The sequence below is a fragment of the Mercenaria mercenaria genome, chromosome 1 (assembly GCF_021730395.1).
Source record: "Mercenaria mercenaria strain notata chromosome 1, MADL_Memer_1, whole genome shotgun sequence".
NCBI lineage: Eukaryota > Metazoa > Mollusca > Bivalvia > Venerida > Veneridae > Mercenaria > Mercenaria mercenaria.
Window position 1 is genome coordinate 104,288,147 of NC_069361.1, and position 27,361 is coordinate 104,315,507.

A 27,361-nucleotide genomic window follows, 5' to 3' on the forward strand; every position below is an offset into this window, starting at 1 on the left:
TGACTTTTCTCAGTGCTTGACTATGATTTAGAGCTTTGCCAGTATAAACTTTATAAAACTTTAACCAAAAAATTCTAAGTTAAAAAGGGGCATAACTTCGTCAAAATTAATCAGAGTTATGGAGATTGTTTCTCCTGGTGTAGACTTTGATAGTAAATAATTATTTTAAGTTTCAAATCAAAAGCTTTAATAGTAACTGAGATATTTGACTTAACCAAAACATTCCAAGTTAAAAAGGGGCCTAACTCTGTTAAAATTCAAACCAGAGTTATGGGGATTGATTCTCCTGGTGTAGACTTTGATAGTAAATAATTATTTTAAGTTTCAAGTCAAAAGCTTCAGTAGTAACAGAGATATTTGACTTTGACCAAAAAATTCCAAGTTAAAAAGGGGCCTAACTATGTTAAAATTCAAATCAGAGTTATGGGGATTGTTCTCCTGGTGTAGACTTTGATAGTTAATAACTGTTTTAAGTTTCAAGTTAAAAGCTTTGATGGTAACAGAGATATTTGACTTTTATCAAAAATTTTAACCAAAAATTCTAAGTTTAAAAGGGGCATAATTCTGTCAAAATTCAATTCAGAGCTATGGTGATTATTTCTCCTGGTGTAGACTGTTAATAAGTATTTTAAGTTTCAAGTCAACAGCTTTGATAGTAATAGAGATATTTGACTTTATCAAAAACTTTAACCAATGGTGATGGTGATGGCAACGCTGACGCTGGGGCGAGTGCAATAGCTCTACTTTTTCTTCGAAAAGTTGAGCTAAAAAGGGGTTCCAGTTGTGCCAAAGGACAGAAGGTCAAAGATCATGGTCCCAATGACTGTAAGCCTTAAACTTGGTTTCATTTTGGTAATTATGCCTAATAGTCTTATTTCATGTGGCAACTACTGTCTGTACAGATTTGAATGGCACTGCATTCAACCATCATTACTTAGCATTATTTGGTAAATTATTTGCAATAATAAACAAAGACAGATATTTTTCCTGGCAGTAGTTTTATTCATAGAGATGGTATCACAGACTTTACTATACATGACTATCTATTGCAAGTAGTACAAAGTAACAGAAAAATATGTCAGTAGTTGAGATTTTAAAATGGTCCAGTTAACAGCTATTCTGTACAATATAATAAAATGTATAACAAATGTATAATGATATTAAAATGTATAATGGACAATATAATAAAAGGAAAATGATATATACAAAAAGGCTTGTGCAAAAATATTTACATTGAAACAGATTTATTTATTAGTGAGCATTAATTATGTTTGATTTTTTTTCCGCTTCCCTAGAAGAAAAATACATAAAAAAATCAACATTTAAAAGTAACCAAGTTATATTATTTCCTCTGAAACGAAAATAATACAATTTTGAACAGTAATTCCATTGTTTTTCTAGATAAAGTTATCCTCAAAGTGGAACTAATATTGTCTAATTTATCAAATAATTTTCCTAAATTTTAAATGGATTAAACTTACTGATGATGAAGAAAACAAACATTTTTCCAAAACAGCTGGATCAAGGTTTAGTCTATCATACATGCAACAGCCTAAAATGCCCTCCCTTTTCAAATTCTGGTTACACAAAGATTCAAAGAAACCACCAATAAGCACACCATATTCCCAAATGCACTAGGAACTACTTACTACATACAAGGTAAACTGTAAGGCGAAGAACAAACATAAAAATCAATTTTTTGAGCACTTTTTGTTGCCAGAGAATATTTTCCACTCTTTCTCTAATTACCAGTGCAACTGAAAGTTCACCCTATGAAAAATCATTTAAGGGGCAAAAATTCCTAGAAAAAAAGTTAGGTTAGTTGGGAGTAGATTTACTTTAGTTTCTACTGACAGAATTGATTTCATTGAAATCTACAGTATTGTAAAGTGTTTAAAGTGTTATTTATTTCAAACAAGTAAAAAGAATAAAAACTGGTCTGATAAAATTAAATTTTGGAAAAATGCAAAAATGTTATGTTTCCCATCTTTTACACAAATGGCCTCTTTTTACCGTTCCAGACAGCACCAAGTTATGAAATTGGCTACAATGGAGAAAATGGATAACAACAAATACGAACATCTGAGCTTAAACAACTTTCAAAATGGTGAGCCAAAATTATAAGGCCTTGTATATTGTATACACATAACATACTGAACTATATTACCCATTGTGCAGATATTTGCAGAAATAATATCAAAATCGGCATTACATTTTATATACTTTTGTCTAGCCTAATTAAATAAAATAACTAGAACTGTATAAAAACAGCGCATTTAATAAATGCAGTAAATTTTCTGCACACAATGTATGTAAATATTTCTAATTCTAACTACCTCTAAGTATAAAAATGTTTGATTAACATGTTCTATATATTTGAAATGTTTGTAAAGAGACATTTAAAAATCTAAATTAGATTTGACATTCACTGGCATTTATCTTCAAGAACTTGTACCAATATTCCTTTTAACAGGAGCAGAAATAACTTACATCACTTCTTGGCCAATCTGTAAATACTAACCTACTTTTACTGAAAAATGTTCACACTTTGTAAACTTTAACTGACACCATAGACTTTGTTCTAATTCTCTTCATTAATTCAATATGAAAATCAAGATTTACAGTTTCATTTTCTAACCATTTAATACAATGCTTTTGCTAAATCAAGAAATTTATAGTTTATTGGCATGCAAAAATGACATATACAGAGATTTTTATGCAATGAAGCATTAATTAACCGCTATATTATGTAAAACATTATTGACACTTTTTACAATGTTACTCAGAATTACTACACACACATCTTTATCAAACTAGTGGCGTCACTTCCTTCTACTTTTCTGTTTCATGTCCCTCTCATAAATGAAACTACAATAAATACAAGCATTCAGACACACTAGACAATGGTTAGTTCATTCAACAAACTTGACTACTCTTTCTTATTTACCCTATATTCACTGGTATTTCCAACAGTTTCCTATTTTGTACTGTTTATTTACTTTTAATAACTACTTTTGAAAGAAACTGCCAAGATGGATAGAGTTGCTACACTGAGATAGGGTACGTATTACTCTACTTCTCCTCTACAAGAAATTGTTCTCAATAAAGTATTTTTCCTAGTCAATATGACTTCAATAAACTTTTGGGGTAACTCTCCTTGTTGGTGAACATGACCTGGCCCTTGCTCTGAGTGCTTTCCTTTTCACTCGTTCACGAGATTTGCGAATATTTTGTGACTCGGTTGCTCCCATGGTATTTCTATAATCATCATAACCACTGAAAAAGCCGTCTTCCATGTCAGCAAGAGCTTCCTCCATGCTCAGGGTGGTGAACGTGTGACTATGGTGAGCCTGAATGAGTTTCTCAAGGCGGCTGATTATCTCGTAGTCTGGGATAGCCAACGTGTTGATGTTCAAACCAAGCATTCTTGCAACCACTTGACGGAAATCTATCAGCTAAAATATATAATAAAGACAATTACTCAATTGGACTTCCGCTAATCTGGGCATTTCTGAATTGTACATTTGATATTTTTCAAACAGTTACTGTATCACTTTGAGGCAAACTTCACTACTTAAGATCTAAAAAAAAATTTAGATTTCTTGATCGAAATTGTAAGAATCATTATTATCAAATCAGTTTCAGTTTCATTTATACGTGGTAAATAAGGTACAAAACTATATTCCTTTATTTCCACTTCTAAGCAACTGACAATTCAGAAACTAGAAAATTTCAAAAGGGAGACAACTTTTGTTAAAACTGTCCTTTTTTTATCTATCTTAAACAGAGAAGATGGCCGAACTGTGATAAAAATAACAAAGTTCTAACAAACTTTTAAATTGGAATCGGGTTTGTTGATTCACTTGACTGTGTTGACAAAGAAAAGTCACATTTCTTGACAATACAGAATTATACTGTTACCTGTTTCTCCCTCTGTTGTATAGTTAGAAGTGCTGTTTTTGTTGTTTTCAATTCACTGGAGAGGGCCTGTACAGCATTGTCGGCGACCACACGGTTTTCTTGAGATGTTGTGGTTGTACTGTCTATCTCGTGCTTCAACTCGCGAATCTTGTGGGCCTGTTTTCTACGTAGTTTCTCGAGTTCTTGAACCTGTAGTGCAAGTTCTTCAGTCTCCTTTCGTTGCTCTAATGTTCGTACCTGATGGCAAAAGTAAGTGGTTAATTACGCATGTCACAAAAAAATTGTATACAATTATAAATTTGAAATGAAATTTCTTTAAATAAGAAATTTTAAACTTCTTCCACATTTTTATTTACTTAAATCACATAAAACCCTATCCTTTTGTTCTAACCTTTTGAATTAAACTGATTAAATTAAATTATTACTGCTACTTGAACAACTTGTGGCAAATCAACAGAATTTTTTTTTTTCATAATTTTAAAATCAAAGTTTCATTGAAAATTTACAAACCCTGAGTTCACTAGATCCTAGAAGTTCTGCCTTAAGGTTGGTTATTTCCTGCCGTGCATCACCTAACTGTATCTTGTATTTCTCCACCAGCTTCTCGACCTTTCTAACTCTCAGCAGCTCTGAATCTCTCTCCCTCTCGATTGTTGACTTGCCAAGTATCTTCTCCTCTAGTGAAGTTATCTTTTTCCTTAATAAGTCTATATGTAAATCTTTGCTTTCTAGCTGTTCTTTTAGGGATTTCACTTTGCGTTGAAGATTATAAATATGTGTGCTGCGGTCGGCCAAAGCATCTTTTTCGAGCTTGACAAGTTGTTCTGCACGTGCAATGAGGGCATCGATGGTCATGTCCATACCAAGATCAATTGAAATACGATCCATTTTCATTGCCTCGCCAAGGCGTTGCAAACATCTCATATACTGTAAAGAGTAAAGTCACTGAGAGATTAAACAGTGTAAGAGTTGCTAACATCAAAGTCACAAACAAAATCCCTTTATCATCAATCCTACAGGCAAATGTAAAATTGGAATGCTGCTGGACAACAGCAAGCTGCCATGATATGGTAGCAAGCATCTACCAAGGCAAATTGTATTAACTGGAAGGTTTCAACCAAGGGTATTAAAGCAATACTGAATATCTTTTCATTCTTTTGAACCTTATCTAGGTACTTAACATTCATGATTAAATGTTAAATCAGATGATAAAAACTTAACATTCATGATTGAATGTGAAATCAGATGATAAAAACTTAACATTCATGATTAAATGATTTGACAAAAACAACATTCATGATTAAATGTTAAATCAGATGATAAAATTAAGAACTGTTAAAAGTGACAGAAAACAGTTTCAACTCTTGTGGATTTCTTTTCAATTGTAAGTACTGTTATTCGCAAACTATGAAAACTTCATGGATAATCCAGTGAAATTATGCATTTCTACCCTAAATATAAAATTCCTATCAACCAATTTGCAAGGTACTTACACATTCCTTATCAGATCTGAAGCCATCCCTCATAACATCACCAGCTGCTAATTCACCCTCGGCTGATTGAAGACGCAACTGAAGTTCTGAAGCATCTGTCTCAGCTTTCCTCGCTCGAGCTGCGGCACTTTTGTGAAGTCCATACTGGGTCTCAAGCTGTTCTGTCAGCTCTTTCAGTCTGATCTCTAAATCTTCATTTTTCTACAGGAAAAAAAAAAGAGGAAAATTGTGATACTCTTTTGTCAGAAGATTGAAGATTTATTTTTCAATATAATATAACATCAAGCTAAGCTATCATCAAGCTAAACTATCTTGTACAAAAGCCCGCCCTCTTCTCTCAATAGGGAGAGCACAGATCTAAGGGTTGCGGGGTCACGAGTTCGATCACCGGGTGAGGCGTATGTTCTCCATGACGATTTGATGAAAGACATTGTGTCTCCAATCATTCGTCCTCCATCTCTGATTCATGTGGGGAAGTTTGCAGTTACTTGCAGAGAACAGGTTTGTACAAGTACAGATTCCAAGAACACTGTTTAGGTTACCTGTCTGCTGTTTTATAAGTGAAACCCAAAACAAAACAAAAAAATCTTATACAAAACTTTTTTTTATATTATTTGATTTTAAGTTTTTAATGTTTAGAATAGTTAGTCTAAAAGAAATTCACTTTCCACATGACTCAATAACCTGTAAAACAGCTAACTTGATAATCATACTAACACTGACACAAATACAGGGAACCTTGGTTATACATTAGGAATATGTTTTAATCAAATTTTGATATAAAAGACCAACTTTCATAAAACAACAAGAGGACCATGATGGTCCTGAATCGCTCACCTATCCCCACATGACCCAGTGTTGAACTGAGTATGACGTCGTTATTTCTATTATTTGACATAGTGACCTAGTTTTTGAGCACATGTGACCTAGATATCATCAAGATAAAAAATTCTGACCAATTTTCATGAAGATCCATTGAAAAATATGACCTCTAGAGAGGTCACAAGGTTTTTCTATTATTTGACCTAATGACCTAGTTTTTGAAGGCACATGACCCACTTTTAAACTTGACCTAGATATCATCAAGGTGAACAATCTCACCAATTTTCAGGAAGATCTCGTGAAAAATATGGCCTCTAGAGAGGTCACAAGGTTTTTCTATTTTTCGACCTACTGACCTAGTTTTTGACCGTACATGACCCAGTTACGAACTTGACCTAGATATCATCAAGCTGAACATTCTCAATAATTTTCATGAAGATCCATTGAGAAATATGGCCTCTAGAGACATCACAAGGTTTTTCTATTTTTAGACCTACTGACCTAGTTTTTGATCGCACGTGACCCAGTTTCGAACTTGACCTAGATATTATCAAGATAAAAATTCTTACCAATTTTCATGAAGATCACTTAAAAAAAATGGCCTCTAAAGAGGTCACAAGGTTTTTTTATTTTTAGATCTACTGACCTAGTTATTGACCGCACGTGACCCAGTTTCGAACCTGACCTAGATATCATCAAGGTGAACATTCTGACCAATTTTCATAAAGATCCCATGAAAAATATGGCCTCTAGAGAGGTCACAAATTTTTTTCTATTTTCAAACCTACTGACCTAGTTTTTGACCGCACGTGACCCAGTTTCAAACTTGATCTAGAGATCATCAAGGTGCACATTCTGACCAATTTTTATGAAGATCCTTTGAGAAATATGGCCTCTAGAGAGGTCATAAGGTTTTTCTATTTTTAGACCTACTGACCTAGCTTTTGGCCGAACGTGACCCAGTTTCGAACTTGAACTAGATATCATCAAGGTGAACATTCTGACCAATATTCATGAAGATCTCTTGAAAAATATGGCCTCTAGAGAGGTCACAAGGTTTTTCTATTTTTAGACCTACTGACCTAGTTTTTGACCGCACATGACCCTGTTTCGAACTTGACCTAGATATCATCAAGATAAACATTCAGACCAACTTTCATACAGATCCCATGAAAAATATTGCCTTTAGAGAGGTCACAAGGTTTTTCTATTAATTGACCTACTGACTTAGTTTTTTATGGCACGTGACCCACATTCGAACTTCACCTAGATATCATCAAGATGAACATTCAGACCAATTTTCATGAAGACCTCATGAAATATATTGCCTCTAGAGAGGTCACAAGGTTTTTCTATTTTTAGACCTACTGACCTAGTTTTTGATGGCACGTGACCCAGTTTCAAACTTGACCTAGATATCATCAAGGTGAACATTCTGACCAATTTTCATGAAGATCTTGTGAAATATATGGCCTCTAGAGAGGTCACAAGGTTTTTCTATTTTTAGACCTACTGACCTAGTTTTTATCGGCATGTAACCCAGTTTCGAACTTGACCTAGACATCATCAAGGTGAACATTCTGACAAACTTTCATAAAGATTCCATGAAAAATGTCACAAGCAAAAGTTTACGGACTGACGCACGCACGCACAGACTGACGGACGGACGACGGACGACGGACACCGCGCCATCACAAAAGCTCACCTTGTCACTTTGTGACAGGTGAGCTAAAAACAACATCTGATGACTAACTTTTCGAACTATTTTTTAACCTTATCTGAGAAAACAAAACATAAAAAGCAAGCTTACATTTCTAAGATCTCTGCTGGAATAAACTAGAGTTTCAATTCTCCGTTTGATGATTTCTTCATCACAATGCATATCTACATCGCCAAGAAGTTTTGCCAGTTGGTCTCTGAAGTAGACAAACTGGCTGCTTGCGTTGTGTACTTTACTGGAATTTGAGCGCAGCTCTAGTTCAAGGGAGTTGAGGCGACTGTCTCTAATGTCAAGTTCATTTCTTTGAGCATCGATTGTTCTTTGTGAGGCTTCTAGACGTTCTTTCAACATTCCTATCTCCATCTCGTAATCTTTTCTTGCTGCCCTTTCCCTATCTCTCTCCTGTAATTGATAAATACAAAAACCATTACTGACAATTAACAACAAAATGTGAATCTATTAAACTAGAAAGTAATTTTACAGGCAAAGCAGATTTACATATTGTTTAAGCACCAAGGATTATATGTATAGAAGCCAAGCACAGTACAAGCCTAATCAGACTAACTTATCACAACATTCTAAACTTTTATACTAAAACAACCAGGTTAACTCGCATATCACTTAAAAGACGGTGTCCCGACCTTGTCCCTAAAATTGATGGTTTCTTGCAAGATATGTTTAGAAGACAGGTATTTTCTTTCCATCGACTGGACATTGTTACCAGTATAAATTGTGTTAATACCACACAATCTGTAAACCAAACCTTAAACATTGCTTTATTATATACAGTTAACTTCTGTATTTCAGTGACTTATGGCTGTTGACACATGGTAAAAAAAAAAATCAATAAATTTATATGCTAAAATCAAAAAGAAAAACAGAACTCATTAAACGTGTAAAATTATGAAAGTAAATCAAAAAATGCAAATCTATCTCTTTTCATTGATTGGATTTCATTAAGTAACATGAATTTCAGTTTTTGAGACAAAGACAAGAAAATTTAAATACACAGTGACTTTTTTCCTGCACATTCATCTGACAGAGAAGTAATCGACAAGTGACAGAAAACTGTTCAAATTCCATGTTTTAAAGGTGGTCAATCACATTTAAACAACATTTAATGACATTTTTTACTTTTTGTATATTCTGGTAGAGAATTATTTCAGGAACAAAAAGACCGATTACATAGAGTTAGATTCCTATTTGAAATGTTTATTTTATTATTTTTATAAAATTTTGTAATTACTCCCCTTTAATATGAAAGTATATAAAAAGCTGGGGTTTTCTTTTTATTTCGATACAATGTCTAGTTTTACATTTGCATTTGATAGACATATCAACTATTGAACAATCTGAACCAAAATGCAAGTTTTAAAGCTGTGTGTAGCTTCTGAATTAATTTATTTCCAATCTATCTTGGTTGCGCAACCAAGATAGGCAAAAGGAGGTAATAATAATTTTTCAAACTTGCGTTTCTAATGAATTCCATCTAAATACATAATTTTTAATGCAAATATTTTACAAATATATTATAATATGTCTAATATTTATACATTTCCTTAAGCAAAGTATGTTTATCAAATTTATACTTATGATAAAATAACTCTATCTTGGTTGGGCAACCAGGATAGGAAAATGAAATTTTAAAAATACCTCCAGTGAAAATCTAATTTGTATTAAGTGAACATAAATGAGTGTAAATGATCAGATGCTAAAGTTTCGAACAAATCCGTTACATGGCCAAAATCTGATTATCCACCTTTAAACATAAGATATATACATGTTTTTACATAATACAGACATTTGTGATGTACAACACAGTAATTATTTGATCTGCATGAAACTACGTAAGAAAAATTGGTAAATAACTTGTATTCACTTTCAAGTGTTCTATTTGTTTTCCCTATAAGCATTTCTTTTCTTCGAAAAAATTGAAAGCCAGAAAAAAATCACTGAAGTATACTATCTCTATGTGACCTAACCTACCCTAGACAAACTACGATCCCTGTGACGTGTTGGGGATTTCATACAAGACCTCAAGGGGCGTGGTTGATTGTCATCGTAACTACGGTAACGCTCCCTGCTCCTCTACAATGCCATATTAAGTATTAACAATTTTACCTGTAGTATTTTTCATGTCATATGTTAACTAATACCAGCTGTAAGTTGATAGACAAAAGATGTTAGCAGGCAATGCAGTTACTCTAAATTAAGTAAAGATAATGCTGAATTTAGGTGATTCTACTTATTGTACTAAACAGAATGGCAGAAAATACTTCATACTTCATATATATATTTTCACAAATGTGTTTATAAAATGACAAATAGCTGTGAATGAAAACTTTATTGATATACTTACAGCCTCTGCCTACATCCCACTATAAGGTTTATGAAGTTACATTTTGAATAAATGAAGTTTATTAAAGAAGGATATGCACTCGAATACATGTACTCTTTTTCTGACAAACAGTTTATTTCACGTTAATACAGCTGATCAAGACAGAGAGAGGAGCAAGGTCATCAGAAAAAAACAAGTACCGTCTAAAACAAAGCAAAAGAACTGGCCAAACTGCAAACAGCTAATATGGTTTCTAAAATCTTCACAGCAAGCAGGAAATAGAGATACAAACATTCTGTACCAAAGTGACTACTATTCTACTCTGTGAAAGCTTCATTAAATATATGACTTAAAAAAGTAAATAGACTATTATGTAAAAGCAAATTTGCAAAGTCTGTTAATCATTCAGTGTCCCAACCCAAATTTTTTATGCAACATAAACTGAAACGCTTACTTTTGAGCAGTTTTCAAAACTATGAGCAAATACAGTCAATAGAAATTAATCGTTTTGTTTGCTTAATGGTGTAATTTTGAGGAGGCATAAACCTCTTTGATTTTTAAGACTGTGAGCTGCCAAATGTCAGAAATTCCCATTTTACATATTTCTTGACTTACTAGTAGTTTAATGTTATGAAATAAAGATACAAGAAATATGTGATAGTGAAAAATAAAAGTTATGAAGTTAGAGAGAAGACAGAGTATACAAGCATGTAGCATCATTCTAAACATGCCGCATATAAAACTTACAGATCTAAGATGGTCCAGCTCAGTGGCGTATTTTGACTGTGTCTGCTGCTCTTTGCCCATCTCTGAAACCAGTCGCATGATTGTTTCCCGGCTTGCCTTGGTTTCCAGCTCAGAGTTGTTCAGTGTTTCACTTAGTGTGAGAAGCTTTCCTTTAAGCATAGCATTTTCTTCTGCTTGCTCAGATATCTGTAACACATTGTTCAAAACACATAAGTATGACACTTACTGCAACATTATAAAGACAGTGATACAAAAATTGGAAGGGATATCTTTTTTGTAAAACATTATTTCAGCACAGGTATCTGTTACAAGCTCAGACATAGTTTCAAAACTGATTTGAAATATCCAAACACAAATATCTGACTGAAAACTACAGAACAATTTCAAAATGATTTTTTTTGTTTCTTTTTTTGTTTTTAATAAACGTGTAAAGCATAACATATAAATTCTGATTTTCCTAAAATCTAGACAGCATTAAAATTTTCTGATCAATATGATGAATGTTTATAAATAATTTACCTTTCTGATAATTTCTTCTGGTGTAGGTACTCCGCCAGAGATACTCTCGAATTTCAATATACTTGCAAACTGTGCGAAATGCTCTCTGAGACGTCTGTCAACAAGCTCTGCCCTAGCCTGGGCTTCTTCTCTCTCCTCTAGTATCTTCCTATTTAAAAAATATAACACTCAAATTACATCACTTTGTATCATTTCATTTTATAAAAAAAAAAAAATCATATAAACAAGACAACTTTTTATCACTACTACTGACAGTAGTTTTTCTTGTTGTATTTCTTGTTTTAAGATTTCTTGTTGTAATCACATCCTTGTCTTTTATCAGATTTAGACAATAGTTAGACCATTTCTTGAAGAATATTTATCTCTTCACAGTTTTTATAACAGGGAATGCTAGACTGTGGCCAGCCGCCTTTAGTAAGACATGCATTTTAATACCATACTTACTACACCCCAAAGTGATGCAGTGGTTACCAAAACTACAGCAATGCTCTTACTTTTTGAAAGTCTTAACCATTAGCAAGGAGACACAATACATACAATACATTGTACTTGTTTTTATATACTCCTGATGACAGTTGCATGGTCACAGTGCTATAATCCCAACAGTATAATACCTCTGTCTTGATTCAAGATCCACAATTCTTTCATTAGCTGCTTTGTTTTCTTTCTGTAATGCTGCTACTGTGACTTCACTGCGACTTGCTACAGACTCTATAGCTCCAGCTCTACCTTCAAGGTCTACTACCTGGCTGCGCAGAGACTCAACCAGGGACTGAAGCCGGCGCTCGTTCTCACGACCTGTCTCCATTTGTAACTGTAACTCTTTAATTTTGACATCTCTAACTTCTAACTCGTTCTCCAGTTCTCTAATCTAATATAGATAGAAATGACGATTCCAACAGTATATTGATATATCTGTACTTATGATCCTTACCACAGATGTATACTGTTAAAAAGCATGGCATATAATTATAGACAACAGTAAGATTTCTTAGTTGAAATGGAGGCTTGATTTCAATATTATTTAAAGAAATTAGATGTGAGATATTACTTATAGCAAGTTAGTGAAAGATAAAAAGCAGATGTTATTTGGTACCTTATTTTCTTGTTTTTCTGTTCTCACTTGTAGAGCAGCAAGTTCACTACGGGCTGCATCCAAGCTCTGTCTATCACCCAGGTAAATATGCTCTAACTGTAAGCAAAATACACATTTTCAGATTATTAAATTTCTACAATTTCAATTTGTATGTTTTTGTTTGTGTAACATATTGCATTTTCTAATGCTAACAGTAAACCAACCTTATAATAACTGTTTCTTGTCTGTTAGGGAACAAGTCTTGTATTGGCATAAGCACCTTTTTCTTTCAAAATCATTTTGTTAAAAGATAATTTTGACTAAACAATTAGTGGAAATATGTATTAAAATACTCTTTACAAACATTCAGACTATGTAAAGATAATTTTTATATATATGCCTACTGCGTTTGCATGTAGCAAAACTGGTAATGAGTTTAAATATTTAAAAACTTGGTTCTTACCCGAATAGAGTCTGCTTGACTTCTTACAGGAACCTTGGTAACTGACTCCATACTAAAAAATAAAAGAAGTCATACTAAATAAAAACTTCAATTATTTAATGTATATTATCTGTTTTGACAAGAGATACTTTCAAGAAACTAAGAACTTTTGTAGCTGACATTAATTATACAGTTACATGCTGTTGTATTTAGACTTAAAGTAGATGTATGTTGTTACCTTGACAACTGTTGTATAAGGGCATCCTTCTTCTGTATTTCATCTCGGAACACTTTCACTTGATCTTGGAGCTGTAAAACAAGTAAAATATATTAATATATATACTGCTATTGATGTAAATAATAAGAGGAATAATGTTCTTTAACTCTTATCATGCTGAATACGACTGATTCTGCCTTGGCGACCAGTGTAGATCATGATCAGCCTGCACATCTGTGCAGTCTGATCATGATCTGCACTGTTCGTCATTCAGTCAGTATCTTTTTGGTAAACACCCCTTTTAACAGTTAATGGTTACTTGTCCAAATTGAAAGATGGACAAGTTCATTATAGAAATTTAGCAGGGTAAGGGGTAACAATAATTGTAACAGCAGTATAGCCAGCAGCAGAGTACTGTAAATATTGATCACTATTGTAACTTGGCCACAGAGTGATAAATCATACAGGTGTAATTACAATTTTTTTGTAACTTTGTCCAAAACCAATAAAAGACAGACTAATTTTAGACCTGAGAGTCATAACATGTAAGGTAACATTTTGATCAGGTCTAAAACAGAGCAAATTTCATTGCTATTATCTTTATTAAATAAGTGATATTCGATTAATATTTAATGCTATTTACAGATGAGAGGCCACAGAATGTTTTTTAATTATTGATTAGCATAGCAACCAGTGTGATAAACTTCTCTAATGTTACATGAAAATCCAATGACAATAAAAAAAAACAAATGAGAACTTGAAATGGATTCCTCTGCTTGCAATGCCTCTCCCTAACACCCTATAACTACAGTCAAACACCGCTCGCTCGAGGTCGCAAGGGGAGGAGCAAAATGCTCGAGTTATCCATGGTTTCGAGCGACCCGGACATTGACCAACATAAGACGAAAATAAGCAGTAATTCATCTCTGATCAATACAACTTTTCTTCAACCATTTATCAATAATTATTCTCATTATCAGATCAAATATACCGACAAACAAACATTTAGGATAGTCGTGGAATAGACTACGCAATTCTCACGGTGTGTGAAACTTTTTAATTAACAAAAATATTCTGACCACCGAAGGTGTGAAAAATTTCGACACCTCTGCTCGAGTTTGCCAGAAGCAAAAAAGAGTAAATTAATACACAGGGACCAGATGTCATGCTCGAGCGATCAAGTTATCGATGCTCGACCCAGCCATGGTAATTTCATAAAGAAAATAGAAGGAAATCGGCCGGGACCACATGAATTGCTCGAGCGAGCCCGGGTACTCGAGTCATCGATGCTCGAGCGAGCGGTGTTTCACTGTAGTTTATTACAACATTATTTCTTTTCTTTTTATATTCATACAAAACTACATAACTTATGGGAAAAACAATCTTTTTAATCTGAATTTTTGCTAAAATATCTATACCACTTTTCTTCTATTAGAAAAAAGGACAAGATCTTATATCTAGTTACTGATGTGAAAATATAATCAGGAAATGTGCTTGATATTACCCTTTGCATTGCTTTTCAGTTGCCATGGATACTACACATTAATCAATATGATTATAAGCTTCTAGTATTTTTTACAATAAAATGGTGTTATAACATATTGATACATATAGTACCGAACTCCAATATAGTGTCTTTCCTTTACAGGTACAGAGAATGTTTTGACAAAATTCCTGCATGGAAGCTGGAACAGTACTAAGAATTTCCTGGTGCAAAGTATATGCTAAATTGATAGAGTTACATTATACAAAGTATGCTTAAATGGGAAGTGATGAAGGCCAAATATCTATGTGACAAAGTATAAAACTATAACCAAGACAAAACTCCTGATTTATAGTATGACTAGAGTATACAGGACAGTGTGAACAGTATTTCAATATACTTGTGTCACTTTAATGTAGAGGAAGACGTTTAGCGCTGAATGATATCACTGCTGTTCTAACGACAGTAAGTAACTAAGTTTACCCCTCACCTCCCAGATCTGCCAGTGCACTGATTATACATCATATTCTGTTTGTCATACATGTTTGTTCAATTTAAATCTACTTTGAAATTATCATGAGAAAGTTCTTCTAAAAATGCATGAATATGGAGTCAGAGGTAACACACTACGATGGGTCAAAGGCTTCTTAGATAATAGGATCCAATCAGTAGTCCTAAATGGCATTACCTCTGATGCCATCCCAGTATCATCAGGTGTCCCACAGGGTCTGTACTTGGTCCCCTGCTCTTCCTAGCTTACATAAATGACCTCCCACAAAATGTCAGTTCCAAAGTCCGTCTGTTTGCAGATGACACGGCAATATATCTAACTTTGTCATCTGCAGACCAATCTGTCACATCCAAAATGACCTAAAACTTCTAGAAAAGTGGGAGTTGGAGTGGGATATGGAGTTCAACCCCTCCAAGTGTCAAGTGATCCACACCACTAGAAGGAAACATCCTATCCCTACCCAGTATTACCTACATGGAGTCCAACTTGAATCGGTCAGCTCAGCTAAATACCTAGGTGTGGATATCTCAAATGACCTATCATGGGACAATCACATAAACAGGTCAACCAAGAAAGCTAACCAAACCCTGGGGTTCTTACGAAGAAACATTAAGGTCAAATCCCAACCCATTAAGACCATTGCTTACCAGACTCTAGTCCGACCCCAGCTCGAATATGCCTCCCACACCCAAACTCAAATTGACCAAATTGAAAGTGTCCAAAGAAGAGCCGCCCATTGGATCAAGACTGACTACAGCCGTACTTCCAGTGTAACAGATATGCTACACTCCCTAAACCTTCGTCAACTGGATTTAAGGCGTATAGATTCTAGGTTATCACTCCTCTATAAGATTCATCATGATCTGGTTGCTATCCCAATCGTAGATTACCTGACCCCAATGACCCGTTGTGTCCCTAAGTTATAGGTTAATTACCGCAACCACTGACTATTACAAGTTTTCTTATTTTCCTAGAACAGTGTACCATTGGAACCAACTTTTCCCCAGTGTCGCCCACCTCCCTACCCTAGAGCAGTTCAGTGATGCAGTTTGCAGCCTTGAACATGTCTAGCCCTAGTTATCCTGCAAACCCAAGTTTTAACCTTTTTATATCACCAAAGTTATTTTTAATTTCTTCCACTCTAAATTTTTATCACTATATTCTCTTTTTAATTTTGACGCTCAAAACGTCTACGTCCCTGCAAGGGGTTTGACGTCAACGGCAGATAGATAGATAGCAACAATTACACAGATGTAGTAATGGCAATAAGCCTGATAGTATTCGTTGAATTATAGTTTAAATAGAGGATAATTGTTGGTTTCGGTGTAATATCACGTTATAATTTCATCGAGTGGGCACCAAAAGTGATATTTTCACGAGTGGCGCAGCCACGAGTGAAAATAACAACTTTTGGTGTTCACGAGTGAAATTACCGTGATATTACATCGATACCAACAATTTTTCTGTTTATTTTATGTCTAAAACTCTACTTTTGTTGTGTTTATTTCAATAAAGTGTCGAAATTTGCGGGAAATTTTATCAGGAAGCATCGCAAAGATGACGTCATTTTAACGACGTCATCGTCATATTGTTTTCGGCTTTCAGTACGCTCGGTAAACTTTTTGACGTTAATCCGGGTATCAGATTTGATAATTTTCACTGAGTGGCCAGTGAGTTTATCAGGATATAATTCACCGTTATATTTCGATAAACCACCGAAAAACATAAAATAAACCTGATTATTTTCCACAGATTGTAGAGATAAGTTTTTATAAACTACATATCTCATAAGCGGGTATGACTGAATAGCGAAATCTAGTAGATTTCGCGAAATCTAATCAAATTAGCGAAATCTAGACATAAAATGTAAACTAATGAATATTTTTAAAAATCCTTTTAAGCTTTTATTAAAAATATAAATCTTCGTGTGTATGTCAATTTTCAAGAAAAAATATTTGTATTTAGGGTGATTTTGAAGCGAAAAACGTATACGGGTCTAGATTTCGCAAGAACTTACACTGAGATCCAAAGAAATCTCAAGTGACAAGCAAAATCAAGACATAAAATCTAAAGTGATGAATACTTTTTCAAAATCCTTTTAAGCTTCTATTAAGAATATATTTCTAAGTGTGCATGTCAATTTTCAAGAAAAAAATACTTATACTTAGTAATAATTAGAAACGAAAAATACGGGTGTTGATTTTGCCAGATAGTCAGTGACATGCAAAATCAAGTCATAAAATTTAAAGTAATGAATAATTTTTAAAATCCTTTTAAATATTTATCAGGAATATAAATCTACGTTTGCATGTCAATTTTCAAGAAAAAAATATTTATATTTAGGGTAGTTTTGAAGCGCAAAACATACGGGTCTTGATTTCGCCCGATTCTACATGCGCGGAAACCTCAAGCGACAGGTAAAATCAAGACATAAAATTTAAATTGATGGATATTTTTTGGAAATTCTTTTAAGCTTTCATCAAGAATATAGTTGTATGCGTGCATATCAATTTTCAGGAACAAATATTAATATTTAATATGATTAATAAACGAAAGACTTATACGGATGTTGATTTCGCCAGATTTTATATCAAATCTTAAAATCTTAAAGAATGAATATTTTTCAAAAGAATCCTTTTGAGCTTTAATTAGGAACATATTTCTAAGTTTCAAGAGAAAAGAATAATATTTAGTATTGTTTTGAAAAGAAAGCGTATGCGGGTCTTGAATTCGCCTGATTCTGTATGCGCAGAAATCTCAGTGTCAGGCAAAATCAAGACATATAATCTAAAGTAATGATTATTTTAAAATATCCTTTTGTGCTTTTATTAGGAATGTATTTCTACGTGTCCATGTCAAGTTTCAAGAAAAAATATTTATATTTAGTAAGGTTTTGAAAAGAAAATCCAATGCGAGTGTTGATTTCGTCCTATTCTGCGCGGAAGCAAAATCAAATCGTAAAATTAAAATCGCGTTGAGCCGTTATTGAGAATATAATTCCACACTTATATGTCGAAAAATAGTATTGTTTTGAAAAAAACGTATACGGGTGTATCTTGATGCATTATTCCGATATTAAATCTAAGTTAGGTTTTAAAGTTATTACTTATTTTCATAAAAAGGGTAATACAATGAATTATGGAAGATGTGAAAATAATTGGACCATGTTGCTGTGGGACTGTGTTACATGCAATGCACGCGTCGGCATTATACAACACAATACACAAATTGTATGCCATGATTTTTTTATAATCAAAGCCATAAATAGATTCTAGTAATTATGCAAAAATCACTCAAAACATAATCAAGCTGATCAGCTTGTATTAATATAATCCCCTACATTATAATTATGTAACGGCTTGTATGCAATTTTAATCAACACCTCGTGTTTATGTTTGCACGAGTCATATTTACCAATCATCATCTAAATTGTTTAATACATGAAAGAAATTGTATTCAACAATAATTAGAGAAAGAATGCATATATCAATGAATATAAGAAAATGGGCAATATCCTAAACATATAACTTCAATTTAATACTTAGAAAGACGTTTTCGTATAGAAAATGTGTTAATGAAAAATAAATTGCAAATCTGAATAATTACCGTTTGTTACATGTAATAATCTAATAATTGTCGGATGATATAAATCTGCACACTTTTGACCGAATGATTACCTGCTGCATTTTGCACCTCTTCAAACGTGTGAGAAAACTACCTTTAATTAAATTATCGTTTATCCCCGCTCAGCTAACTGGATTAAATTTAATTTCATTAACTAATCAACTGTATGTGCCGACCAGTGTGACGACCGTTGTATCTTCTACGAGGTAAGATTAGTTGTTGAGTATATTGTGTTGAAAATATTTAACTTACAGAAATCATTTTTTTTTGTAGAAAATGATAGACTCTGTATATCAACGGATTACAGTTCTTTGAAAATTGTTGGAACGGGCGTAAAACACAATCGCATTATCTAGATACATCTGGGATTATTTTCGTCATGATAAAATATTAATATCAATCATACTAAATATTAATATTTTTTCCTGAAAACTGACATGCACACGTAGAAATATATTCTTGATAAAAGCTTAAAAGGATTTTCAAAAAATATCCATCACTTTAAAATTAATGTCTTGATTTGACCTGTCACTCGAAATTTCCGGGCGTGTAGAATATGGCGAAATCAAGACCCGTATATGTTTTGCGCTTCAAAACCACCCTAAATATAAATATTTTTTCTTGAAAATTGACATGCAAACGTAGATTTATATTCCTGATAAATGCTTAGAAGGATTTTAAAAAATATTCATTAGTTTACATTTTATCAGGGCTCTCGCGACTGGGCGACTTGAGCGAAATAGGCGCTCTAGAACTTCAAACTTCGCTCAGATCTAACCTCAAAGCGAAATGCAAGTCGCCCGATTTTCTTTGATTTCCGCACTCGCTAATTACTGCTACCCAGACTGTTGACAATTTGCACCGTGTCATATAATGAGTGTCGAATACACAAACACACGCCGGCAGCATAATTTAAGCTCCGCCTACCTCAGGTACTTGCGAGATTATCCCGAGAAGTGTGAAAGCGAATCAAATTATCCGATACACCAGAGTCTATTGTGTTAAGCCAATCAGCGCCGCGCTTACGTCTTTGACACTTCGCGTTAATTGTCAACAGGTTCGAGTGCAAAAAAAACAACTAATGTTTTATTTAAGAAACTGCTGATTAACCATGCGATTAATTGGAATATGGTACACAATTATTTGTTATCTATGATAAAAGAACGACATGTAATGTATTAACTACGTTAAATTGACTTCCATCGATGAATTTATTTGAATATGTATTTCTAGATTACTGTACACATTTTACTTTCAGTTTTATATTTCGAGTGAGATACTGACATTTCTCGGTGAATGACTCGGTGCAAAGAGCTATAAAAAATAAATACACTTCTACTTCTTTGCTGGTGTTAATAATAAACACTTCATACATGTACAAGATATAACCAAAATTCGGCGGGTTACATTTATAGCATAGGCTTGAATTTTGAAAACGACTTTTTTCAGAATTTTGTAACAAAAACGATAACCACTGTATTGGAAATGATCTAACTAAGAAAATGAATGGTCACATCAATGTTTTTTATCAAGAAACAAGAAAATTACAGCCACCTTTCGAATCACTCAACATCATTGCGGTAGAAAAAGTCTTCCCACTTCTCCCTAAAGTCTCCCCACTTCTCCCTAAATCAGCTTGAGGGAGAAGTGACTTCTCCCAAAAATTTGGACCTAGCTAGACCCCTGTTTTATGTCTAGATTTCGCTAATTTGATTATATTTTATGACTTGATTTTGCACGTCACTGACTATCTGGCAAAATCAACACCCGTATATATTTTTCGTTTCTAATTATTACTAAGTATAAGTTTTTTCCCCTTGAAAATTGACATGCACACGTAGAAATATATTCTTAATAGAAGCTTAAAAGGATTTTGAAAAGTATTCATCACTTTAGATTTTATGTCTTGATTTTGCCGGTCACTTGAGATTTCTTCGCATATAAAATCTGGCGAAATCAACACCCGTATAAGTTTTTCGTTTTATAACCAAACTATATATAAATATTTTTTCTTGAAAATTGGCATGCACACTAAGACATATGTTCTGAATAAAAGCTAAACAGGATTTTTAAAGAAATCATCATTTTAAATTTGATGTCTTGATTTTACTTGTCACTTGAGATTTCTTTGCATATAGAGTCTAGCGAAATCAACACCCGTATATGTTTTTCGTTTCAAAACCACCTTATATATAAATATTTTCTCTTGAAAATTGACATGCAAACTGAGAAATATATTCTTAGTAAAAGCCTAAAAAGATGTAAAAAGAAAATTCATCACTTTCAATTTTATGTCTTGATTTTACCTGTCACTTGAGATTTCCGCGCATGTAGAATCGGGCGAAATCTAGACCCGTATACGTTTTTCGCTTCAAAATCACCCTAAATACAAATATTTTTTCTTGAAAATTGACATAAACATGTAGATTTATATTTTTAATAAAAGCTTAAAAGGATTTTTAAAAATATTCATTAGTTTACATTTTATGTCTAGATTTCGCTAATTTGATCAGATTTCGCGAAATCTACTAGATTTCGCTATTCAGTCATACCGCTCATAAGCAGCTGTCTGCATTTCTGCCCAGTACTTGCCCTTTGGTAACAATCTTTAGAAACGGCAGGCCAAATTCTGCTGTCATCAAAATCAAAATATAATCATTGATTCAGTAATTTGAATCTCAACCTCAGTACAAATAAGAACTTGAGATAAACGTATCTTCCAAAACGTCTGAATAATATTTTCTACATAAATTATGGCGTTAGGGTAAACTTCTGGCTAAAGGGACATTTCCGTTCTCTGATTTAAACTGCATAACAACTGTTTCATTTGTATTACTATTTGTATTTAAAGTAAACATTGACATAATAGACTAGTCAGTACTTGCACACCGCCAACAGTATTTAATCAAAATGCTTAATTTAAACGAGTATACCTCTTGTGCTGATCTCCTTCCAGATGCTCCTGGTGAAGGTGGTCTTGGCTGAAACAAAGGGCTCTCAGATCGATGTCCGTAAAGACCACTGGAAGGGGAACGCGGACGGCTGTAGCGCTCATCTTCAAAATTGACCCTCCTGCTCGACTCGTATGTTGTACTCACTCCAGATGTGGTTCGGATGGCTGGAAGAGCCCCTTCCCTCTCTATATCCCTGTAATAACTGGCCATTCCACACTTTTCACTTGTTGTTTGTCCGTTTTTCAGGCTCCGATCTCTTTATTTACCGGTAGTTGTGATAAACGAGCCTGACAATTTCTAAATTGTCATCCTAGCAACATCAAAACAGTGGCTCTCTCGCGAAATCTCGTGGCAGGTGCTCCCAATTAACGTCCAAACTTCCGGTAGAGGTCAAGGTCAGGAGGTCGATACTATCAGCGAGTTGAAATTAGTAGGGACAGAAGCATGTCTTTTCAACGAAATTCACTGCTTGGTCGCTCAGTACAAGCTGATCCATTCAAAACATATATTCCAACTGTAAGTGTTCAAATAAACTTCTCTTAGGCGTAGGAATTTTAAAGATCTGTCAAGTGCTATAAAAGGTAGCAAGACATTTCGACCCCAAGACATTTCAACCCCAAGAGACAATTCGACCCCAAGACATTTCAACCCCAACTCCTTGGACATTTCGACCCCATTCAATGATATGCCTGAAAACATCTTTGAATGCCGTCATTATTATAATTAAGCTTTAATCTATAGATAATTGAGCAATTTCAAAATGTAATAATGCTTAATTAGCAATTAAAATGTTAAAATACGGTTATTTTCGCGGAAATAAGATTTTTTTTTACGTAAAGACTTTATTAGTACCTGCCTTCATATGAGAAATGAGTGATTTTTATCTCACAATAACGAAATAATCATCACTTATAATTTTTTATATTAACGAAAATAACGGGATTTATGTATCAGCCGCTTTTATTACGTAAATAATTTAAGAACAAACCGTTCTGATTATCTATCTTAAAATAACCTTTATATAACATATTTTCATACTTGGTTTTTATTTATATTTTCAGATCATCTTAAAACGGCTATATTAAAAAAAACAAGAGTTTTAAATCATGGGCCGATTTCGCTGATTTTAATTATGAAAATAACTTTAATAAAGTCACATCTTTAATACCTCTTTATTTATTTATTTCAACCAAATATTAATAATTATAATGTAACTCAAAGAAGTTTAAGATGTCACTATCTTCATTACATTGATATTTAAAATCATAATCAGAAAAAAGGTGATCTTTTGATTGGATTATCACACCTTGATTAATTGTTTGTTGGTATACAGCATAAAAGCACGTGTATAATTATCTGCAGTGCGCATTGCAATTAACAATCAATTAAGCGATTGTGGTGACATCGGATATTTATAAACATGTGTCAACATTATCTTTAATTTCGGCGAAAATGTAAAGAAAACAATAGGAAATTAAACAACACATTGCTTATTTTCGCATTTAATGTTATTTTCGTAAGCGATTTTGACGCACACATAAAGTATTTGATTTACAAAATACAGAATATGATTTTTGTTATTTACAAACTGCTCTTTTCTTTTCTATAAACGACATTCCTTCCAGTTGTAAAATATCAAACGCGAAATCACCGTTACTGAAAAATATAAGAATATATGAGTACTGTTCTGTTAAAAACGAGGAAAAAATTATTATCATATTTCATATCTGTAAAGAAAATGTGGCAGCCGTATTACTTTTTTCTACATTAAATATTTTAGCAAATACACGTGATTTAAAGTATGATTTTAAAAGTATGATTTTAGCAACTTCAAGCGATTTCGGTCACACATTAAACCGGAATCCACCTAAAAAAACGAGATACACCGGAATACATTTTCCATAACCGGGATACACCTGTATTTTGTAAGTTAAAGGTATTTTTGAATTTTTTTTTGAAATAATTCAATCATATATATCATAAATGAATAAAATGCGAAAGGAAAATAAAATACGTTTGATCACGCAAAATTTCCATTACCGAAATACACCATTATTTTATTAATAAATGGTATTTTTGTAGGGTTTATTGCAGAAATCATTCGTGTATAATATAAATAATACTGGCAGTAAGTTTCGGAAGGATAAATAAAATTCTTTAACGCAAAACGATTTTTATAAGAGACTGAAATTCGGCGACCACGCGGGAAATTACCATAACCGAAATACACCCGTATTTTTTTAACATATTGTATTTTTGAAGTGATTTATGTCTGAATTCAAACATATATATCATAAATTATTATTTTTCAAAAGGAAATTAAATACCTTTGCGCGTTACGTCTTGTACATGATTGAAAATCGGCGTGCGCACTGGAAATTTGTGCATTCGGAATTTCCATGTCCTAGATTCTGTAATGTACACAGGTATTTCTTTAATAAATCGTGTTTTTAGGGTTTATGATAGAGTTCAATCATATCTCAAATAAATAATTGATTTACAATAGGAAAAGAAAATGCACAAAACGTTTTTACACCAAGTTGAAAATTTGTTGAGCGCACGGGAAATTTGCGCACTCGTGGATGAACAACAATCGCCGTAATTTTGTTAGCTTTTAAATTAAATAAAAGCTTATCATATTTAACTGCACTTACCTTAAGCTTGTAAGACATTATTTGTCCCATGTCACTTGTGTGTGCTTACAAATATACTGATTAATTGATATAATCAATAGGTGTGATAATCCAATCAAACTCTATCAGGACTAATCAGAGGCACGTGTTTGTTACGCCGCATATATTCAAAGGACATTAATTGTGCTTTGGCAATAAATGCAGTAAACGTTTTTATATTCATATATAAACATGATATAATTCTTTTAAAAACTGATTTTTCATAATAAATTTTCTTCTTAAATTATCAAATTAAACATGAAGAAATAATTCAATTAGTTCCAATGATAAACTTTCCGGTCAGCGCAGTTTATTCACTGACATGTATTTTGTGTATGATTCATTTAAAAATAGAATGTTTATACATCTATATGTTAATATTTTCTAAAATATGCAAAATGTAAGAAATATAAAATGAAAACATACAACTTTTTCTGAGGGGTCGAAATGTCTTGGGGTCGAAATGTCTTTGGGGTCGAATTGTCCAAGAAAATTAAATTTTGGGGTTGAAATGTCTTGGGGTTGAAATGTCTTGGGGTCGAAACGTCCAAGATTCCTATAAAATCCGGACATCAAAATTTCGGATAATGGTCAAATCGTAGCAGGGCACTAAACTTTTGGGGACAGGTACCCATATCCTGAGGAAGTGGAAGTTTTCGTCGTTTTAAACAAAAAGGGGCAGTTTTTAGCCACATTTTACACTTATTATAAATACTGTTTTCAATCATCAGGTTGGGGAAGGTATTAAATTTAGCAAATTTAGCTATTTATAGCTAATATAGCTACATATGGCTAAAAAGTGAACAAAAGAACTGCACGTTTCCATTAATTGCTCTTAAACTGTAAATAGGTGCATATTAGTTACTTGCATATTAACTGAAGTTGGTATTTGTAACATTTTAGAGAAATAAAATATTTACCGATGCGTTTTTTCAGAAATAATTTCACTTTATCCTTGCATCACACAAAGTAAATTATCTGATAAGTACACAAAACAAACATTATTTTTCACAATTTTGCTAATTTTCAGCTCTTCTTTCTTAAGCACTCTTAACACATCTATGAAAATATGTTCAGAAAGTTGTGATTTGTGAAAGATCTGTGATATCACACAACATGTTTTATAGCTAGCATGTATAATGTGTAACCAATCCAAGGGAGGTGAAAAGAATTGAATGAAGATTTAAACTTGCACATTTTTCATGGAAATTCCATGCAATAATACAGTTACACATGATTTCCTCCTACCAGCTTAATGTCATATATAAACACTGCATGGTCATCACATTGTTGTTAGGCTAAGACAAGTTGTTTTTGTGTTCAGTGTTTGTGTCAACAATAACTAACTGACATTAATTGCAATTAAACAAAATTGTGCATACTTGTAGCATAAGCTAAACGATCAAAATTTTATGTAATATCAAAATACTTTGAAATAGATCTTAGTAATGGGCAGAAAACTAACATTCAGGGGATGTTAAACTTTCATTCAATTTACATTGGCCTTAAAGTCACCCTAGGTGTTTGATACAGGCTATTGCGGTTACTGGCACAACTGGGCTTAATTCTCCAATTAAACAAAGCAATTAACAATAACTGCAACGGTAAATATTGTACTTGATTGATCAATTCTGTGTAGAAAATTGTGTGGAATAGATGGACACAGTGAATTTGGTAAATTTAATACCTTCCCCAACCTGATCATGTAACTATATTGCAGCAGTAACCTTCCTCAGGTTGGGGAAGGTATTAAATTTAGCTATTCATAGCTAATAAAGCTACATATAGCTAAAAAGTGAACAGAAGAAATGTGTATTTTTCTCACCCTTGCTCACATTTTTAGCTCGACTATTCAAAGAATAGTCTACTCACCCTAGCCAGGTTGGGGAAGGTATTAAATTTAGCAAATTTAGCTATTTATAGCTAATATAGCTACATATGGCTAAAAAGTGAACAAAAGAAATGTATATTTTTCTCACCCTTGCTCATATTTTTAACTCGAGCATCCTATCACTGTGTCCATCTATTCCACACAATTTTCTACACAGAATTGATCAATCAAGTACAATATTTACCGTTGCAGTTATTGTTAATTGCTTTGTTTAATTGGAGAATTAAGCCCAGTTGTGCCAGTAACCGCAATAGCCTGTATCAAACACCTAGGGCCATATTCATAGTCGCCACTCAAACTCACACTTGACTCAAACTTGGGTAAGTATCACTCAAGTAGGCCTTGAGTAGACCTTGCGGGAGTGTGAGTGGAAGTCGAATGTCATATTCATAAATCCCACTCAATCTTAACTTTCGGAAGGGTAACTCAAGTATTGGTTTCATTGTACACAATATATTTATAGGATTATAACGGTATATATGACAATAACATCAAAGGTATGCAAAAGTGTTAATCGTTATTTTTGCAGATCAATTTGCCAAGTCGGAAGTTGTCGTTTTATTGCCTGTCTGAATGTTTGTCCGTCCATCTATTTGTTTTATATAACGTATTAATATTAGTATTATTAGTCATGTTAGTAAAATAAAATTTATACTTAAAAATACATGAGTTTTTTTTCCCGCTGTATTGAGATTTTATTACAACTGAATAATACTCGTGCCTTTAACTGTTGGTGTTTCCGAAAGCCAGTCCACGTAAATTCCAATCATTACATATATATCATTTGTGAAAAAAATGTTTTCGAATGAGATTTGGTGAATATTGTTTTTTTAATGACACATTAAGTCGGAGGGAAATATTTATATTTTCCAGTATGAATTTTCAGATATCTAGGCTTCTAAATATTTGTTACTAGGACGTGTGTTTTTGGG

General features: G+C 33.2%; 1 protein-coding gene across 2 annotated transcripts; it reads right to left on the bottom strand.

Moving 5' to 3' along the window:
* Positions 1-979: 979 nt before the first annotated feature.
* LOC123527785 (coiled-coil domain-containing protein 170-like) lies at positions 980-22,209 on the bottom strand. 2 transcript variants are annotated; one of them, XM_045307453.2, is made up of 13 exons: positions 21,846-22,209; positions 13,316-13,386; positions 13,099-13,150; positions 12,657-12,752; positions 12,175-12,431; positions 11,561-11,708; positions 11,042-11,227; positions 9,943-10,044; positions 8,047-8,358; positions 5,415-5,615; positions 4,432-4,848; positions 3,922-4,158; positions 980-3,455 (listed from the first exon to the last, which is right to left on the bottom strand). In XM_045307453.2, the coding sequence occupies exons 1-13, from the start codon at positions 22,074-22,076 to the stop codon at positions 3,132-3,134; spliced, it is 2,634 nt and encodes an 877-aa protein (XP_045163388.2). In that variant the 5' UTR covers positions 22,077-22,209; the 3' UTR covers positions 980-3,131. The 2 variants fall into 2 exon arrangements, with proteins under 2 accessions (XP_045163388.2, XP_045163398.2); XM_045307463.2 differs by lacking the exon at positions 9,943-10,044 and having other exon boundaries at positions 21,846-22,207.
* Positions 22,210-27,361: the final 5,152 nt, after the last annotated feature.